Source organism: Myotis lucifugus, unplaced genomic scaffold (genome assembly GCF_000147115.1).
Source record: "Myotis lucifugus unplaced genomic scaffold, Myoluc2.0 scaffold_2, whole genome shotgun sequence".
NCBI lineage: Eukaryota > Metazoa > Chordata > Mammalia > Chiroptera > Vespertilionidae > Myotis > Myotis lucifugus.
This window is the reverse complement of record NW_005871050.1, coordinates 30,306,719-30,328,583: the sequence shown is the minus strand read 5'-3', so window position 1 is coordinate 30,328,583 and position 21,865 is coordinate 30,306,719. Positions and strand designations below refer to the sequence as shown.

The window sequence follows — 21,865 nt, the reverse complement described above, 5'->3', positions numbered from 1 at the left end:
TCCCTGTTAACCATCCCCTAATCAATGGGAGCCTGCCGGCCAGGGGAGGAACCAACAGGTCTGCCTTCCACCTGCTCACCAGTCACTGCTGCCATGGATTCATTGGAGTCTGAGGGACCCCAGTTCCCCCGTTAGCCATCCCATGATCAATGAAGCTTTAGGGCCGGGGGATTGACCGGTTGTCAGTTTGGACATTACAGACCCTGAATTTTTATATATTAGGATATCACCCCAATAAATTCAATTAAAAAAGGAAAAATTAGCACTGTTTCTAATGTTAAAGTTTTAACATATACCATATAACTAAGTGCAAATTTTATAAGAACACTTTTCCTGTGAGTTGTTTTCTGTTATTTTCCTTTTTATCCTCTCTTCAAGGTATCAACAGAACTATGTAAATAGCAGATACATTACTTTGGTAAATAGTTCCTACTTGAGATAATTTTTGAGGCACATACACACTCATGTGCACACATGTACACCATAAGGAGAATGTGGCAGAGACAGATGGAAATCATTTGGGGGGGATATGCCATGTCATAGATAAACATATAAATATATATAGATCATAGCCAAATATAATATCTACAGTGAATATATGTGTGTGAGTAGGTGTATATAGAGTGTCCCAAAAATGTATACACAAACTTTAAATAATTATAAAGGCAGTGTGTATTAAAATAAATTTCATTTTCAGCTATCAGCTGTTAAAGTGTGTATACATTTTTTGAGACACCCTATATTTGTATATATATGTATGTATAGGCCAAGAGAAAAAATACAGACTGCTGAGAACTATTTAGAAATGAGTTATGCCATTTGAATGTTTTATATTCCTTCACTTTACCTGCCAAGTTACTGCACTGTTTTTGTTTCCTTATTTAGTAAACAGGTAAAGAATGGAATTAACAGCCAAGTCAATTTGGCTCCTTTAGCTGTCTTTGGTAGCAGGGCCTATGAAGAGAATTTCAAACTAATACACAGAATATGGTCCTACTATTTATGGATTTCAATAAACTCTGTTTTCCCTATCCCCTCTTAGTAGATAACCATGGGTAATTATGTTCAAGTAATTTTAATCTTGAAAACATCTGGCATGATCCATATATACCTTGTAACATATATAGGAAGAGTGGGGATAAAAACAAAAAAAAATCTGAAATTTAAAGTAGAAAAAGAGAAAATAAGAATGTTCTAAGGAAAGACTGACTCATGAAGAGACAAAAGCTACTAAATGCATGAGGATATTCTAGTTAGACCTAGCCCTGAACTCCTGTCTATACATACATTCAATGTAACAATGTAAACATAGGAAGGAAATTATTCACAGAACATGGGTGAGCTGAGCCTAGGAATTTGTAGATAAGAAAGGAAAGGTTTAGTGTAAATATTAGGAATCCTATCTAATAAAAGACTAATATGCAAATTAACCATCACACCCTCATTCCATTAGTCTGTCACAAAGATGGTGGCGGCCACAGAGCTGGAGTGAGCAGGAGGCTTAGGTTGCCCCTGGGGATGGAGGAAGCCAAGCTTCCTGCCTTCCCTGGCCGGCTCTAAGCTCCTCTCAAGGCTACAGAGTTTCAATTATAGAAGATAAATAAATCCCAGATACCTGCTTCCAGCCCCGTGGCCTCTGCTCAAGGAGGTGCTGGGAACATGGGTTGCCAGGGGCAACCCAGGCTTCCAGCCAGACCAAATCTACAAAGTTTCAATTATAGAAGCTAAATAAATCCCAGAAAACTGCTTCCAGCCCACGGCCGTGGCCAGCCTGAAAACGGCCATCAGCCCCTCACCCAGGCTGGCCAGGCAACCCAGCGGGACCCCCACCCTGATCTGGGACACACTTCAGGGCAAATCAGCCAGCCCCCACCCGTGCACCAGGCCTCTATCTTGTATAATAAAAGGGTAATATGCAAATTGTCCCTAACAGCAGAAAGACTGGGAATGACTGGTCACTATGACACACACTGACCACCAGGGGGCAGACGCTCAATGCAGGAGCTGCCCCCTGGTGGTCAGTACGCTCCCACAGGGGGAGCTCTGCTCAGCCACAAGCCAGGCTGATGGCTGCCAGCACAGGGGTGGTGGCGGGAGCCTCTTCCGCCTCCTCAGCAGCACTAAGGATATCTGACTGCAGCTTAGGCCTGGTCCCCGCTGGCAAGTGGACATCCCCCGAGGGCTCCCGGGCTGCCAGAGGGATGTCTGACTGCCAGCTTAGGCCCGATTCCCTGGGGAGCGGGCCTTAGCCAGCAGGTGGACATCCCCCGAGGTGTCCCAGGCTGCGAGAGGGCACAGGCCGGGCTGAGGGACCCCCCCAAGTGCACAAATTTTTGTGCACTGGGCCTCTAGTAAGGAAATAAAAGTGCAATTGTGAATAGACTACTAAAGGAAGACCCAGAAGTTGTAGTTGGATCAGATATTAAAAAAGTGATGACAGTGAAAATGTAGCTATGTTCCAGAGCACAATCTCTTTAAAGAGAAAATACATAAATAAAACGGAATTTAATTAAAATGAGCATAGCTTCCTTTCCTGTATGAAACCAAATCCATCCTTAAACTGAGAGCATTGTCATAAAATCAATTTAAACCTTTTATGTGCCTAACACTGTGCTAGCTACTACAGAAGATAGGTGGGAAACCCCAGTTATTTACCCTCAGGTAGCTCAATGTCTAATTCTTTTGAAAAAATCATGTGCATAAAACCAAAATCTTTGTTGTGTGGTTTTGATGATAAAAACAAGGAATGGAGATAACAAAAAGCATTGGGTCTTTTACCACCTGTACTCCTAGCTGCAGAGGCTACTTGACATTGCCAGCTTGAGTATATTTCCTCCAAAAGATGTATTCCTGTTTCCTCTGTTTACAGGATGTCTTCCTACCCCACTTCTAGCTAGAAAATTGGACAACTTTCCTCAGTCAGGACTGACATACTTCCTTGCAGATAAGATAGACTGTCTCTTCCATCAGAATATGTGTGGCAGAATATTGGTATGGCAGAGGACCAGTTCATGTCCATAAAGTATAATACACCTTGGCCAGTTTCCTGCCCAAATGCATTGGAAAAAGATTATTTCCTTTAATTTCTAAGTTAGATAGTTAAGGAAAACCAACTTTGAGAATCCACTGAACTTGAGAATCTCAGGATAAAGAGGGTGTTTTCAATCAGGACTTGGCTACAGAGAGTAAGTAAAAGAGGGTGTAGGATATGGGCCAGAGTAAAAGGATATTAAGAGATTTGTGTTGGCTCTAGTCAGACAAAGAGGGTGTGACAGAAACAATTGTCTGATAATTTTTTTCCAACTAAATCACTACTGGCCTATAGCTTTCCACATTCACACTGTGGAAAATATGGAATAGCATAAGGCATCATTCTGGCCCAGGAAACTTATGGAAATGATATTTGATAAAGAGTTCTTAGTAACACTATGAAATCTTTGAAGACAGACTAACTGCATATTATTTGAACTTATAGCCCCTCAGTATATAGGAAAATACTTTGCTCATTGTATGTGTATGTTCTATGTTTGTTGAAATGAAGTCACATACTGGTAGAAGAGACCATAAAAACTATGGAAGTTCAAAATATAGGGAAAGCATTGTTTCCAGAATTCTACTTATAAGATACTTCAAAAGCAATTAACAGTGTAATCGGGATGTTGAAGTGGCTGATAGTATTTGGAGAATAGATTTTGATTTTTTTTCATTTTGTGCACTATTGAATTTTATAAGCTTTCTTTATTTTCATACAAAAACTCACAGCTTTATAGAGCTTTTATAAAGAAAATGAAAAGGAAAAATTCATGAAAGATAAGGACTAGATCCAGGGGACAGAAAGAGTGGTGATGGTTGAGGACACAAGAGAGTTCCCTATGGATTTAGGAGAGAGTTTAGAAGAAAGAAAAGATTATTGAGCAGCTGCTTTTAGGACTTTGAGTCAATAGATGAGTAGAGAGAAATTTTAAAAAAGCTCTGTTATATTACATAATTTTTATAGTGCTCTGCACTTAGAGAAACTTTGCTAAAGATGTGAATTAACTTTCAAACAAAAATGTACATTACATGGAGGAGTATGGAGAATCTCCTTCTTTAGCTTTATCCCATATTAGGTGATCAGAGATTATTTTATAAAATTAATAACTTGTTTCAACATGGAAAGTGCAGAATTAGTAGTAGAAAGTTACAGTGGAGAAGAGGTATTTAAGCTAGCAAGCCCAAGTGGCTAGGAGAGTGCAGGATACCAGCAGGGAAAGGGAGAGGAATAATGAAGTGGGAAATCTCAATCCAGCAGGGTGGATGGTTAACTGTTGCAAGAGAAGAAAAGTGAGGACACAGAACTGAGGATCACATGGAATGGGGATAAAGTATTGGGGGATGTCCAAGATTCCCAAAGAACACTTCACTGACTTTCAGAATTTGATATCAGGCTGTTCCTGGCATAAGACTCAGGACTTGGCTTCTGACTTTCTCTGTAGGCAACTATAGGTCTGTTCCTTTTAATCATCATGTCTTTGAGCAAAAGCATGAAGAAGAGGTGACTTATTGTGTATCATGATATTTCTAACTATAATACTTAGCTTCAAATTTATTTATTTATGGTATTCATGTATTCTCCTGTCTTTAAAGAATATAATATTTATTTGAACTTATTAAATGAATGGAATGTGAATTTTCCACTCTCCTTTTCTGAATGCATTAAACTTTCTCCCTTTCCTTTTCTGTAATTTATGGACATGGGGAGAGAAAGATTCTATACATATAACAATGTGAGATAAAATCAAATACTCAAGTAAAAAGTGAAATGACCTTCTGAAATTGGTATTGCCTGAACACAGCCCTCTGTATGATTTGCACAAGCATATGACCATTGAAGTTCTTTCATCTCATTCTTTTGTTGTCCCTGAGTTGATGGAACTTTTCTAAAGGTAACACAGAACATTTCTCTTCCTCTTCCCTTTTCATTCCTCCCTCCTCTCTAAGATGGTTAGGGAAAGGAAAATCTTCATCAGAGGACATTTATTATTTCTACCCTGCTTTATTCAAAAATAGATTTGTGATGTCTTATAAATATACATTTAATGCCAAAAAAGAAAAAACAATATAAAATAAGAAAAATTAGGAAATTTGAGCTAAGCTTTTAAGAGTTAAGCAAGTACTATTGGGCACAACTCTATGCCTTGCACTGTATTAGTCTCTAAGCTAAGGAAATGAAAGTGAAATATAAGAAATGGCTTCCACTGTTGAAGACTATATATGACATTTAGATGGGAAGATGAGACAGAAATTTGTGAAAAGGCAGTGAGGACGAGTGATTAAGGTCCTTGACTATGGAGTCAAACAGATGGTTTTACATCTCTGCTACTTATAATATTTGTGGCTTTGAAAGGGATGTTTAAATGATCTCTGCTTCTGTTTGCTCATTTGTAAAGTGAGAATATAGTACCTTTACACAGTAGGTTTCTGTGAAGATTAACTTAGAACATATAAGGCACTTAGCTTATTTTGTTCTGAAAATTACATGAAATGGAGCACAAATAAATTTTAACTCCCTATGAACATATCCAAATAGGATTCAGAGAAATGAGAGAAGTCACGGCACATAGGGATTCAGAGATCACTTTGTGGTATAGATAACACTTGAACTAGACATGGAAGGGTGAGACTTTAAGTGGGCAAAGGAGAAAGGTAAAGACATGCCAATCAAGTAGGCAACAGAATAGAGTATAATGAATGGCAAGACCCAGGGCATTTGTAGTCAAAGAAAATTAGTAGTCCAAAATAACCCTCAGGGAACTTCAGAAAATCAATAGTGTGACATGAATCAGATCAATAATCTGTGTATAGTTTTGGGTTTCATTTTCTCAATTGGGCATTAAACATTAATATGTCTATTTTCTGATGGATTGAAAGATCCTTGTTGGATTATTTGAAACTTTATTTCTGATGTCACAGCCTGCAGACTGTCAACATGACTTATAAAATTGAATGTCACATATGTTAAAACCACAGCCACATTTTTTTACAAAATTATCTTTATTATTGAAAGTATTACAGATGTTCCCCCTTTTTTCCAATTGACCCCCTCCACCTTACACGCTCCCCTCCCAGGCCTTTACCACACTATTGTCTGTGCCCATGGGATATGCATATATGTATATAAGTTCCCCAGTTACTCTCTCCCCACACATCCTCCACCCCAGCTACATTTTTTTTAATTTTTAAAGTTTCACACAGCTACAATTTAAATCACACTATTATGCTCAGAAAACACATCATCATTTTCTTCTGTCACTATGTAATACCTGGATCAGTCTTCAGATACACAGTAAGAATTGCCATGGTTCTATTGATGTATTTCTCCTCTGAACTGGTACAGCAGGATTTAATTAGTAAATCATTCCTAGTCCCAGAAGTTGTGATTTTATTAGTGAGGGGTTTGTAAATATTTTTGATCATGCAGAAAGAAAGTGAAAAAAAATATTTGTTTCCAATCAGATGTTCTCAAATGACAAAGGTGATTTCATTTAAAGAAAGTAATGATTACTCTGTATTCTAATTTTACTACTTTCTTGCCTGTCTACTACAATAGACCTTACTTAACACCTTAACACTTAATTCCATAGTGTTTGAAACTAAGTAACCTTCTAAACAAATGAAATAACTTTAAATATGATTTAAAGCAGGGCCATAAGCCACATTATACATATTTAAATACTTTTCAACTGTTAATCATTACACATGTTGGCTACTCTACAAACCTAGATTTATAGATCAATAAGGGAATTTGTTTTAAGAATTTCATTTAATTTTTAAATCCTCATCAGAGGATAGTTTTCCATTGATTTTTAGAGAGAGTGGAAGGGAGGGAGGGAGGGAGGGAGAGAAGAAGAGAGAGAGAAAAAAAATCAATGTGAGAGAGACACATCGATTGGTTGCCTCCTGTAAGTGCCCCAGCTGGAGCCAAACCTGCAACTCAGGTACTTGCCCTTGACTGAGAATCAAACCCACAACCTTTTGGTGCAAGCACCAACACTCTAACCACAGAGCCATGCTGGCCACGGCAGAATGTCATTTACTTTTAACACATTTAAAGAAATTGCCTGGATTTACTTTCACCTAAAAATTACTGAGAATGATGTGCATTTAATTTTGAACTATAAATTAAATCCAAATGAATTATTTTGCAGCCATATCAATGCTTGTATACATACCAAGTACACAGAGATAGAGTATAGATTTATTTCAACTCTCCTGATATCTCCATTTGCTGAATATGAATTGGACTTGCTAGTGTAATGAGTTAATATCCAAGGTCCTTGTTTTTTCCCATAGGGAGCTTTGAAAAATCCCTTTCTCAAGCTTAGATATAGAAAGCACTGAGTCAAGTAAAGCAGGGCCATAAGCCCAGATCAGTAAAACCAACATAATCAGTCAGGGGCCAGTGAGGCAGATAGGAACTAGGGTTCAAAGGAAGGTACAGTTCATAAGCAGGAAACCCACTTTGCAGTAAATAGTCAGAAGTTAGGGGATACACAGGAACTGGGACTATAGGTATATCAGGTACACATAATCAAACACAAAACTCTATGGTCAATGGACCTTGGAGCTAAAGCTAATATCTGCCAGAGGCAGAGAGGTTTACATCTTTTCCTTTTACAAATAGAACCAGTTACTGGTCGGTACTCCATGGTTAGGAATTCAAATGAAGTAATTCTTCCCACCTGGAAAATCCTAACATTAACTATTTTAGACCACCTACTTGAAACATGAGACTGTCAGATGTGAAAGGGTCCTTAGAAAGTCTCCTGGCTGTCATTTTTTAGAAGGAACTGATGCTATTTGGGAGAATGAAGTTGTCAAAAAATCACAGCAACTTAGTGGGAAGGCTGGGTCTATACTTTCAGTGTTCTGACCCAAGTAATCTGTCTATGACTTGTCTTTGCCTTGCATACATCTGGTGCCCTTGAATGGAAGATATGACTGAAAAGGCTAGTATCTTCAGACACTGAACTGGCCAATTCCTGTTCTAAGGAGATGAAAGAGGAGAAAGTAAGTGAAGTTTATGAGCATGATATGTAGTCATGGGAGTTCCGATTATTCACTCTTTTTTTTATTTATTTCTCAGTTAAGTGTCCTTATTGCTGACATATAATTTGGTGAGTCAAATACATTGCCATAAATCAAATAAAATAAGCTAATGGACTTCCATACATTTTTAAATTTCCTATATAAATTTTATGATTATTCACTCTTGATGAAATTCAATAACAGAATTTTTTATTGGGATGAGACAGCTTGGTAAATCCTGTAACTAAACAATTAATCCTCCAGTGGACTTTGCAAGACTTATCCATATGAGCCAATTATAACCCTGATGTTGTGCTACTTGTTTCTAGATAGACAAATAACTGGGAATGTTCCCCATCATCCCTAAAAAGGTTTCCTGGATTTACATGCATTGTTAAACAAGAAAGAGTAGAAAATTGAAGTCTCGCTCAAATTCTCATTCTCATTCTTGTGCTTACTCTCTCTCACACACATTTTAACCAATTCCAAATACTAAGTCTAGGGTCCTCAAGGATTTTCTTCTTGTCTATTCCTTCCCTTTGGTACCTACTTTCTTCTCTCACAAAGTTTAACTATTTTCTTGGTAGAAAACTCTACTTTTCTGTAGTTCCCATGGTGTGGGATAACTAACCCATGCCTCTGCTTCATCAACTCTTCATCTTTCTTTGGAGCTTACTAGAAAAAATACTTTCTTAATTTTTGCCTTTAAGTTCATAACACCTTGCTCTCAACTATAATTTATAATTCATTTAAGTAGCTATACAATTTAATTTTTAAAAATTAAAAGAGGGCTTTTCTCTATAACAGTGGTCTGCAAACTGTGGCTCGCAAGCCACAGTTTGTCGACCACTGCTTTATAATAAAGGTGGTGAGGGAAGCTGCACAAAATCACTCTGGAATGTCAGGACTGCTTTATTTTCCAGATCTATAGAAAAGGGGAAGGCAACGTTGTCTATAGTAGATTAGACACTACTATATATTAGAAAATATGAATTATTTTTTCAGCATTGAGCTGGATCATTATTTTACATTAGGAAAATCAGTTTATTTCTGTCTGAGCCTATTTATAAATTTCAGTGATCCATTCAGTTTGAGACTGTAATATCAGAGAGATCAAGGACCCTAGTGTTTTATAAAGAATAGTTTTGGCTGAAATTGTTACTTAACATATAAGATAACATAGAGGAAGTCTGCTTGAGCAATGAAGTGTCAATTGGCATTTCCTATATGTAACTTATGACTGTACCCTTTAACTTTTACTCAAGAAATAGCATACTGGAATGCATATAAGTAAGAATGACATTAATATAATGATAATTTCAGCTCTGCTGTCAATTTTTATTGAACTGGTTCACAAACTACTGTAAATTATTAGAACAAACTTCTTAAAACTTGTCTCACAACTGAAGGAACATGTTCCTGTTTTCCTGTGTTCTGATAATGACCTACTAGACTAGGACATGTGCCTTAGGACTCTCAGCACCATATATATATATATATATATATATATATATATATATATATATAGAGAGAGAGAGAGAGAGAGAGAGAGAGAGAGAGAGAGAGAAAGAAAGAGAGATAATATGCAAATTAGGCCAGGAAGCCATAACGGGTCATAACCAGATAGGAGGAGGTTGTGTGTGCAGGTGAGGCCCTGAGCCGAGATGGAGACAGAGACAGGGGGGATGGAGCCAACATGGACAGGGACACAGGGGCCGGCTTGAGCTGCCATGCCTCGACTTGGGCAGGCCCACCAGAGCAGACAAGGACAGGGATGGGGGCTGGCCCACAGCCTCCGCGGCCAAGTGCAGGCTGGGAGAGAAGAGGGCGAGCCCACCCGCAGCCTCCCCAATTACAGGCCCTGAGAGGAAAGGGCGGGCCCACCCACAGCCTCCAAGGCTGACCACCCACAGCCTCCAAGGCTGAGCACAGGCTCGGAGTAAAAACGACAGCAAGTCCTTTCAGTATAATTAGGGCATTAGAGGCCCACAGAATGATCATTTCCTTTTCTATGAAATACAAAACTCTGACACATTATTTACAATTAAATATGTTCCATATATTTTGACATTTTACAGCCCTGAAAAGTTACATATAATGATCAGCAAAGTGAGAAGATGAAAATAATTTTTAAGCTTTTAAAGATGTAACAAATTTCTGTCTAGAAGACAAACCAATTCAAAAAGTGATGGTTTTATGGTGCTATAGGACATTAGCCAGATTATATCTAATTTAGAAGTTTTACATCAGGCTTTCATCTTTGGCAATCTCCTTTGAACAGTATTATCATCCTGCCAGTCCCTTCACTGAGTTAAAGAGAACTTTTACATATGCTATTATGTATTTGAATAAGAATTATGTATTTAACACATACAAAGTTTTGTTTTGACACAATAAAACAGAAGATCATTTGATTCTTCCCTGGAACACAGAAAAGCACAAACTTGAATCATTGGTGTTGCTTAGGCTAATTTTCCAAATATCCTATCTAATAAAAGACAAAAAGGGTAATTAACCGTACCTCCGCTATGCTTCCCATTGGCTAATCAGGGCGATATGCAAATTAACTGCCAACAAAGATGGCGGCCAGCAGCCACGCAGCTGAAGTGAACTGGAGGCTTGCTTGCTTCAGTGATGGAGGAAGCCAAGATTCCCCGCCTGCCGCGGCCCGGCTCTGAGCCAGAAAGCAACAATGTTTCAATTATAGAAGCTAAACAAACCCCAGCTGTGGCCTCAGAGCTGGGAGTGCCAGTGAAGGCAACAATGTTTCAATTATAGAAGGTAAATAAATCCCAGAAATAAAGGAAAGAAAAAAATGAGAGGCTTGGAGCTTCAGTCCCAGCCAGCCTGAAAATGGCCCGCAGCCCCTCACCCAGACTAGCCAGGCACCCCAGTGGGGACCCCCACCCTGAAGGGGGTGTGACCAGCTGCAAACAGCCATCAGCCCCTCACCCAGGCTGGCCAGGCACCCAAGTGGGACCCCCACCCTGATCCGGGACACCCTTCAAGGCAAACCAGCTGGCCCCCACCTGTGCACCAGGCCTCTATCCTATATAGTAAAAGGGTAATATGCAAACTGACCCTAACAGCAGAAAGACTGGGAATGACTGGTCACTATGACACACACTGACAACCAGGGGGCAGATGCTCAGTGCAGGAGCTGCCCTCTGGTGGTCAGTGTGCTCCCACAGGGGGAGCTCTGCTCAGCCACAAGCCAGGCTGATGTCTACCAGTACAGCGGTGGTAGTGGGAGCCTCACCTGCCTCCTCAGCAGTGCTAAGGATGTCTGACTGCAGCTTAGGTCTGCTCCCTGCTGGCAAGTGGACATCCCCCGAGGACTGCCAAGCTGCCAGAGGGATGTCTGACTGCCATCTTAGGCCCAATCCCCCAGGGAGCAGGCCTAAGCCATCAGGTGGTCATCCCCCGAGGGGTCCCAGACTGCAAGAGGGCGCAGGCCGGGCTGAGGGACCCCCCCCCCCGAGTGCACAAATTTTTGTGCACTGGGCCTATAGTACACTAATAAAAAAGAAACATGAAAATTGGTGTCACTCCGCTACACCCACCAGCCAATCAGGATGATTATGCAAATTAACCCAACAAAGATGGCGGTTAATTTGCATATGTGGATGCGGAGCAAAGACTGAAGGCTCCAGCCCCAGTGAAGACTGAAGACTGAAGACGACTGAAGACTGAAGACTAAAGATGACTGAAGACTGAAGATAACTGAAGACTGAAGATGACTTAAGACTGAAGAGGCTTGCCTTCTCTGCTGTGCTCAGAGTGGAGAAGCCTCCAGGCTTGGCTTCTCAGCTGCAGCCGGAGAGAAGGCCTGGGTTCCGAGTGCCAGAGAAAAACCGGTGCCGGCAGCCAGGGAAAGGAAGGCCTATTGCATGAATCTCTTTGTGCAACAGGCCTCTAGTATTGTTAATAAAATTCATGTAGGGATCTTCATAGAGCCAAGAATTCTCTCTTTCAGGCCTACATATTCAGCATCTCCAAGGAGGAGGCCTGTTATTCTCTGTTTTGTTTTGTTTTGATTTTTAATACTCACCAGAGGATATTTTTTCACTGCTTTTTAGAGAGAGTGGACTGGAGGGAGAGGGAGAAGGAGAAGGAGAGAGAAAGAAAAGGAGAGGGAGAGGAAGAGGGAGAGGGAGGGGGAGGGGGAGAGGGAGAGAGAGGCCCCACTTATGGCCAAGGGCAGGCCCTCACCAGCAGTCCCGCTTCTGTGCGTGAGCTGCAGAGGAAAAAACTTTTTCTGACTGCTCATTGGCTAAGCTCCCCATATGCTACTTGCAGTGTTCTTGGTAACTTGCCTAATAAGAATCCAAGAAGGTGCCCTGACAGGTTTGGCTCAGTGGATAGAGCATCAGCCTGTGGACTGAAGGGTCCCAGGTTCGATTCCAGTCAAGGGCATGTACCTTGGTTGCGGGCACATCCCCAGTGGGGGGTGTGCAGAAGGCAGCTGATCGATGTTTCTCTCTCATTGATGTTTCTAGCTCTCTATCCTTCTCCCTACCTCTCTGTAAAAAATGAATAAAATATATTTTAAAAAAATCCAAGAAGGTGATCTAGGGTTTTTCCACCTCACTCCTGGAGGAAAAAACGAAGGTCCACTGCTGGAGGGACTAAGAAATGTCATATCCTGCCCTAGCCACTTTGGCGCAGTGGATAGAGCCTTGGCCTGTGGACCACAAGGTCCAGGTTTGATTCTGATCAAAGGCATGCACCTAGGTTGCAGGCTTCTCCCTGTTTGGGGCCCAGGTCAGGGCTCATGCAGCAGGCAGCCAATTGCAGTGTCCCTCTCACATTGATATTTTTCTCTGTCTTTACCTCTCTCTTCCATGCTCTCTAAAAATCAATGGAAAAATATCCTCAGGTGAGGATAAAACAAAAGAAAGAAATGTCATATCCTATGAAAGAGACATCTTGAAAATGCCTAAATAAAGTTGTCATTTTTTCGTGGTGAAGGGATTGGAGTCCGTGTTGATGAAAACACCTTGGCGGCTGTGGCAGCAGGCAGTGGCAGCAGCAGCAGGGTGATGGGGGCGGCACGTTCCCCTGATCAGCCAGGTTGCCTCCTGCAGAGGGAGGCCTACTGATGGCTGAGCCCTACTCCATCAGTAGGACATCCCCTGAGGGCTCCTGGACTGTGAGAGGGGGCAGGTTGGGCTGAGGGATCCCCGCCGCAGTGCAGAAATTCTGTGCACTGGGCCTCTAGTGTACAAATAAATGAAAGTTATATGCCCTAATTATGGATTCTCTTCTGAAGGAATAAATCTCTTGAAAGCTGAAGCTACTTGTAAGGCCTTGGAAGGGGCAAACTTGGAGCCGCTCAGAGGGATTGTCTACACAATGCTTGGCACACTGTACTCCCACTAAAAATAATACCCACTATAGATGTACATACAGTAATAAAATTATAAAACTTCAAAAGAAAGTTAAGTACATAAAACACAGCAGGAAGGTGAATGGCTTTTACAATGGCATCAAAACTTTTCACTCTTCATCTCATCTTATAAAGATCAAATCTAAGTGTGAGCCCAGAAAAGAAAGGAAAACCTCCATTTATAGTAGCCAGAACATAAATGGAAATTCTACTTTTAATTACTTGGATGAAAGTAAAATTAAATAGATCAGTAAGGCCTAAGATGTACAACTTACGAATTTCTGTGGTGGAATGCCAGATGACTAGTTAATATGGTAGACTGAATTGATATGATAAAGACTCATTTCTTCTACTAAACCTAGATAAATTCTGGTCAAAATAAAACAAAGACTATACATGGTTTGTGCAGCTTCAAAGCCAATAAGGGGAATCCCCAGGCTTTAAGAATAAAAAAGGACCTCTAACCCAGAGAAGGGTGTAAAAAGCAAAACTAAGTTTATCTGATTTTTTTCCTAGGGATATAAGAACCAGATATGAACCTCAGGGATCTAAAGTCTTGAGCTGAAAATCAGGATCATAGAGCTACAGGTCTGTGTAAACTATAGTGCTAGATCTGAGATAAACTCCCCAAAATTTAGAAGCCTGATTGGTCTATGTAGCCTGAAAGTCTATGAAATGGGAACTAGAACATTCTGCTCATTCTTTCATGAAAGCAGCCAGAAAATTCACATTCCATCCAGGACAATGGTCATAAATGGAAATAGATGTTCAAGAGAAATCAGAACTCTAAACCTGTATGGAGCATGGGGATGGATCTAAATTCAACCAAACCACATGTGGCACAAACCACCAAGCTGAGAAATTTACAGAAAAACTAGTTCCAAACCAGTAAAACTCGTAAGGCCCTAACAGAGGCAAACTTGGAACCACTCAGAGGGTATGTCTTCATAGTGCTTGGCACACTGGACTCCCACTGGAAGCAATACCCACAATAAATATATACACAGTAATAAAATTACAAAACTTCATAAGAAACTTAATCACCCTAAGTGTGCTTCCACTGACAAAAATGGAAAAAAAAGCATCCAGAGAAATAGAGATACTAGGAAAATATAAAGGGTACATTGAAAGAAGTTTGTTTAAAATTGTATAAAGAGTAAAACAGAGGATGAAGAAAAATTATTTGGCAAAATAGGATATTGATAATTATCATTGGCCTCATATATAATCCATAGGACATCAAGGGATGGAAGAGTGGGGTGAAGATAAATTAAAATTAATATTGTTGTGCTTAAGAAATTCTTAGAAAGTCCAAGTATAAGGGGAGATTAACATGTGTGGACAAATTTAAAATATTTTATCTTACCACACTACCTAAAATTCTCTCACATTATATACCTATATGTCTATATATCTTTATATCTGTATATCTGTATATCTGTATATATAAATCTCTGGTTTTTTTAAAGTTGTCTAAGAGCAATTACATGGATTTGAAATGCAAAACATAATCTCTTTGGGTTACTGAAGACTTATGCATACACCATTCAGTAATTAAAGTAATGACAAACATGACATATATTAAAATCTGAAAACAACATCATACTATGGTTGACCCTTGACCAATGCTTAGAGGTGTACATTTTATATACACATATAACTTTTGATTCTCCTAAAACTTAATTACTTAATACCCTAGTGTTGACCATAATAATAATCTAATCTAATAAAAGAGAAACATGCAAATTGACCGTACCTTCGCTATGCCCCAAGCCACCCACCAGCCAATCAGAGCGACTATATGCAAATTAACCCAACCAAGATGGCGGCCAGCAACCACGGAGCTGGAGCAAGCAGGAGGCTTGGTTGCCCCAGCGATGGAGGAAGCCAAGTTTCCCACCTGCCCTGGCCTGCTGTGGCCTCTGCTGAAGGTAACAAAGTTTCAATTATAGAAGGTAAATAAAACCCAGATACCTGCTTCCAGCCAGCCTCCACTGGGAGCTTGGGTGGCTGGGGCCGGGGCCAGCCTGCAAACAGCCATCTGCCCCTCACCCAGGTTGGCCAGGCAACCCAGCAGAGACGCCCACCCTGAAGGGGTTGTGGTCAGCCTGCAAAAAGCCATCAGCCCCTCACCCAGGGTGGCCAGGCACCCCAGTAGGGCCCCCCCCACCGTGAAGGGGCTGTGGCCAGCCTGCAAACAGCCATCAGCCTCTCACCCAAGCTGGCCAGGCACCCCAGCGGGACCCCCACCCTGATCCAGGACACCCTTCAGGGCAAACCAGCCAGCCCCCACCCGTGCACCAGGCCTCTATCCTATATAATAAAAGGGTAATATGCAAATTGACCCTAACAGCAGAACGACTGGGAATGACTGGTCACTATGATACACACTGACCACCAGGGGGCAGACGCTTAATGCAGGAGCTGCCCCCTGGTGGTCAGTGTGCTCCCACAGTGGGAGCTCTGCTCAGCCACAAGCCAGGCTGGCCGCTGCCAGCACAGCAGTGATGGCAGGAGCCTCTCCCACCTCCTCAGCAGCGCTAAGGATGTCCACCTGCAGCTTAGGCCTGGTCCCGGCTGGCAAGTGGACATCCCCCAAGGTTCCCAGACTGTGAGAGGGCACAGGCTGGGCTGAGGGACCCCCCCCCCCCGAGTGCACAAATTTTTGTGCATCGGGCCTCAAGTTGATAGTATAATAGTTGATAAAAACATATTTTGTATGTTATATTTATATTATGTACTGTATTCTTACAGTGAAGTAAGCTAGAGAAAAGAAAATGTTATTAGAAAAATCATTTCATAAGGAGAAATACATTTAAAGTATTTATTGGATAAAATCCATGTATTTATTGGATGAAATCCATGTTTGACCCATACAGTTCAAACACATGTTATTCAAGGGTCTACTGTTATTTATTTTGTGTATTATTCTTCACCTCTTCCTCTCTCCCATCCCAGATTTTAATTTCCTGAGGACAAGGATATTTTTTTTTTTACTTTAAACAGATTATTGAGCTGTAAATTCCACATCATATAATTCACCAATGTAATAGCACTATTCAATAGCTTTTTATAAATTTATATATTTGTTAAACACCAGGGAGACAAACCGAAAAAAACTCTGGCTTTAAAAACAAACAGGGCTCATGTTCATGAGACCCAAAAAAACTGTAGCAAACTGACAAATGGTTCTTAAATGGTTCCTGTGATGACTAACTTTGCCATCACAGAAGCAGCCATTTGAAAAGATCCCAGATTTTATGTGAAACAGATTAATTTTCTAATCTGAAAGTGTCAGCTGGAGGAGCAAGAGCCTGCTGGAATACTCTCTGGGGAAAAAAAAAACTGGTGGGAATTATTTATGCACTATCCCTTTGCCATGCCACAGAGAGCTAGTATCTCCCATACAGAAGCTTTTACATGCATCTGCTTTTTATGTCTGGCGCCCTGATTTTTGCAGCTGTTACCCAAGATATGCCCCTTAATCACATGGTTCTGGAGGCCAATGAGGCTATCATTCCTGGGTCCCTTGAAAAAATAACTAGAGTGGTAGTTATTGGCAGACTACAGCCCCCAGGGCACTGCACAGACAGCAAACTGAAACACAACTATAGTCTTTCTGTGAAAGATTCCTACTTGTTTGTCCTGGAGCTTTGCCCTTAGGGGCAGGCTTCTGGCTTGGCACATTTCTAGAGGCTCACAAATGTACTCTCAGGTAACATAGCCTTCTGAAAACCATGTTTGCATTATCCCTCTGCTTCTCTACAGTTTATTGGTATTTTTCAGGAAGAGCTTATATACATATCTGGAGCTCCTGTTTTGGCAACTGTCTCCCGAGGACACCTCCACATCATTGGGTTCTGGTGGCAGGCAGAGCATACGCTTGCAATCCCACAGATCTGTATATATTTGCATACTTTAAAAGCTGCAATCAGAGGTTCTGGCATTCAATTAACATGGATCTAGGTGCTGAATGAGATATTTCCCTTTGGGACACTGATAGGTCTTGGTACATTGTCAACTACTGTCAGCTATTAAAATAGATTAGGTTGCTTAGATAATCACAAATGTTTGCAAGACAACCTAGAGCTAGGGCAAGATTAAAAGATATGGTTCATCTCCTACATAAATCCACTTCTTCAAAACTGGGAGAGGTAGGTATTTCATCTAATATGTTGAAATCAACAAAAAGAGTCAAATAAAGAAATAAAAACTATGTTCTAAACAAAGTACAAACCTCAGAAAAAAATCTTAAGCAGATATAGGAAATTTAACTGATAAAGAGTTCAAAGTATTCCTCATAAAGAGGCTCACCAAACTTGGGAGGAGAATAATCACAGTGAGAATATTAAAAAGAGATAGAAAATATAAGAAAGTACCAAATATAAGTTATAGAGGTGAAGAAGACAATAATTGAGCCTTAGCCAGTGTGGCTCACTTGGTTTGAGTATAAGTCCATACATTGAAAGGTCATAGATTCAATTCCTGATCAGCGCACATACTCAGGTTGTGGCTTTGATTCCTGGTTAGTGTGCAACTGAATTATGTTTCTCTCATATCTCTCTCTTTCTCTCTCCCTCCATCTCCCTCTCTCTAAAAATCAGTGAACATGTCCTCAGGTGAGGATTTAAAAAAAAGAATATAATAACTGGACTGAAAAGTATACTATAAGTGTTCAATAGCAGACTAGATGAACCAGAAGAAAGTATAAGTAAACTCTAAGACAGAGCTGTGGAACTCAACAAATAAGAACAGAAAAAGAAAAAAAAAGAATGAAAAAAGTTAAAATAATTTACAGGACTTATGGCACAACATAAAAGATATTAATATTCATATAATAAAGATCCCACAAGGAGAATAGAGAGATAAAAGCACAAAAACTTATATGAAGAAATAATGGCTGAAGGGATTCCAGGATGGCTGCAGAGTAATTGGAAGCTACACTCACATGCTACCAGCCCAAAACTGGATTTAGAGCTAAATTATACAGCAAGCAACCTGAATACCCAACTGAAGGCTAGCTGACATGAAATGTTATAACCAAGGATTTTGAAAAGAAGCCACATAGAGACTTGGAAGAAGGGCAGCAACACTTAAAGGGCTAGCCCGTGCATCCAAGTGTGGCAGTAGAAGCTGAGAAGCCAGAGGGATATCGTGGCTGCAAAACCAACTTCCCCCAGGAACATGGGGCCTCAACTCCACACAAGGATTCCCAACCCAGAGCAACAGAAATGGGAAGAGGAGCCTGCATAGGATTTGGTGGTAAAAATCAGTGGAGATTCAGTATGCCTGGGAGACCAAGATGTAATCTTCCCAGGGATGAACAATCCTATTGTTACAACACCAGCCTGTGTAGTGCACTACCTGGTTTTTTACTACTAGTGAGGCCACTCTGCCATAATTGTGTCCTGTGGAGTGGTCTACTAGTTGAGCTCAGCAATGACTTTGGGAGCTTCTTTTCATGGGGATTTGTCAGAGACTCAAACAGTGACTAAACTGTGTATATTTGATAAAAAAGGCTGGTCTCCCTGACCTGGATCATACAGCCATTGCCCCTACCCCCACCTACTTACTTCAGTGGCATAGGGGCACTACAGTGTGAAGCAGAGCTGGGACTTTTGGAGCCTGTCTCCCATGGAAACTTTTGTCCAGGAACAAGACGAGAAGGTTGGGTAGTGTGGGATCCCACAATGGTTATAAGGATGCTCAAGGACCTTAGGGAAAAAAATGGGTGATCTCAGTGTGAACTTAAACGAAGAGAAAGTAAGCATTAAAAATTACACTGAAACCATAAAAAAGAACCAGTCAAAAATGCAGAATACAGTATATAAAACAAAGAATATACTAAAAGGAATCAACAGCAGGTTAGAAAAAGCAGATGACTGAGTCAATGATTTAGAGGACAAGATAACAGTAAGCACCCAAGCAGAGCATCAAAAAGAAAAGAGCATTTTAAAAAAAAATGAGGAAAATTGTAAAGGTCTCTAGGATATCAAGTATAATAAAATTCACATCATAGGAGTACCATAATAATAAGAGAGTGAGCAAGGGATAGAGAACCTATTTGAGGAAATAAGGGCTAAAAACTTCCCTAACCCAGTGAAGAAAAAAAATGACATAAGCTCAGGAAGCACAGAGAATCCCAATCAAGATGAACCCAAAGAGACTGACACCAAGACACATCATAATTTAAATGGCAAAGGTTAAAGACAAAGAGAGAATCTTAAGAGTAGTAAGAACAGTTAACTACAAGTGAGTTCCCGTAAGGCTGTCAGCTGGTTTCTCAACAGAAACACTTCTGGCCAAAAGGAAATGGCATGAAATATTCATAGTCATGAAAAGCAAGGATCTAAAACTAAGACTACTCTATCCACCAAGGTTATCACTTAAAATTAAAGGCAAAATAAAGAGTTTCCCAGCTGAGAAAAGGCTAATGGAGTTCATTACCACCAAACCAGTATTGCAAGAGATGCTAAAGGGCCTGCTTTAAAAGAAGAAATATATAGAGAGATGAACATAGTTATAAAGAATAAAATGGCAATAAATAAGTACCTATCAACAATAACCTTAAATGTAAACAGATTAAATGTTCCATTAAAAAGACTGAGGGTAGCAGAATGGATAAGAAAACATGACCCATATATATATAGTGTGTCCCACAAAACAGCTGATATCTCACTTAGTTTTTACTCTATTTCAGGTTTAATTGATCTGAAATAATGGGTTAAGACAGAATAAGCTTTGAACAAAGAAAATGTATCAACTAAACTTATTTATGGGGATACATAAAAGATAAATTTTATGGTACAAAACCAGCAGCAGTTGATGAATGGAGGGCTCACAAATACCAAACAAAATGATTCTTGATGTTTGCAATTCCATTGCTTCCCTTTACCTGCAGTGCCTGGGGTATACTGTATAAGAGATCCACCTCAGAACAAAAATACATACTAGTACAGACTGAAAGTGAAGGGAATATCTTGAATTTTAAAATTTCTGAGTTCTTGTAACATTTAAATTTTTCCTCATGTACAGTGATAAGATGATTGAAAGAAGAGTTGAAAATGGGTCACCTCTGAATTTTCCTTTGGATGTTAAAAGTTTTTTTCTGTCTCCCAGCAATAACCAGAAGCCAGCTTCTCATTTCTTTTTCTCTGTCATTCTCAGGTAAGCCGCTGAATATCCCTTGCAAAGCATTCTTTGGATTTAGTGGAGAGTCTGGACCAATGATCTACTGGATGAAAGGGGAGAAGTTTATTGAAGAACTGGCAGGTCACATTAGAGAAGGTGAAATAAGGTACAGAACGTGAATTGCTATTTTTTTCTTTTCTGTCTTTGCAGTAGAGAAATGGAACATCCTAAAAGAGTTTCTGCCAGGGATTTTAATTGAAATTCCAAATCATTTCATTTTCTAAAGGCTGATCTGATGGAGAGAGTGAGGTTGGCTGCCTTAAGAAATGAAAATGTGTCAACCTCCAATATATGTAGGTTTTCTCAGGTTCTAAGAATATGACATGGGATGTAATGACCCCCTAAAAGCTGCCTAAGCAAATTCATCTGAGTTTCCAAAGCTTAGGTTACTGTTACAACTTCTAGTCATACCAAAGATCCAAACTTTGTAGGTGACTCCTCAGATCACTAAGCAAATGTGATCAAACAACTTTCATATGTCGTAAGTGTAAAGCTACAGTGGCAGTAGTAATCTAGTACCCATCAAAATAACTGTGGACTCTTGTTAAATAGTATTTATTTTTTCCACTACCAACTGCTCATATAGAAAGTGACTGGTCTTTCAGATTCGTGCCTCCCTGGACTTTTTTTCACTCTCCTGTTATAGAGATATGTCCCTGGTATAAACACATCTATTTTATTGGTTTGCTAATCCTATATAGTATGATTCTTTTGTACAAATAAGGGATAAGTAATTTTCACTACCTCAGTCTGTGGGGTGGCCCTTTGATTTCAGAGATGGTGACATATAATGAACATTTCTCATTCCAATAACAATTGAGACCCTTCCCCTTCCACTCCCATTGAGTCATGTAGTGGGAACCAATCTAATACTTCAGTACAACCAATGTCCAACACATTTTATCAAATATATGGCAATGTAAAAGGAACAAGTATACTTTATCTTATTTACTATTGTTAAATATAATTTATAATAACTACCATGATAGTTTCTATTCATATTTTTACCCAATAATTCCACTCTAAGGGTTCATAACATTGAGAGCCTATGTAAAATACTGACTGTGTTAGCATGTTTCTAGGAAGAAGGTCCATAAAAAGGTGCCTAATAAAATTAGTCATCAGGGAAATGCAAATCAAACCCTTTGATAACACTTCATACTCACCAGGATTATAACAAGTGTTAGAAAGACTTTGGAGAAATTGATACCCTCATAT

General features: G+C 40.0%; 1 protein-coding gene across 1 annotated transcript in view; it reads left to right on the top strand.

Annotated features, from left to right (window-relative positions):
- Positions 1–21,865, top strand: part of IL1RAPL2 (interleukin 1 receptor accessory protein like 2) — a 610,196-nt gene that overhangs the window by 516,629 nt on the left and 71,702 nt on the right. The window contains 1 exon segment of the mRNA XM_023757470.1: positions 20,624–20,753. Coding sequence (XP_023613238.1) covers positions 20,624–20,753 — 130 coding nt within the window.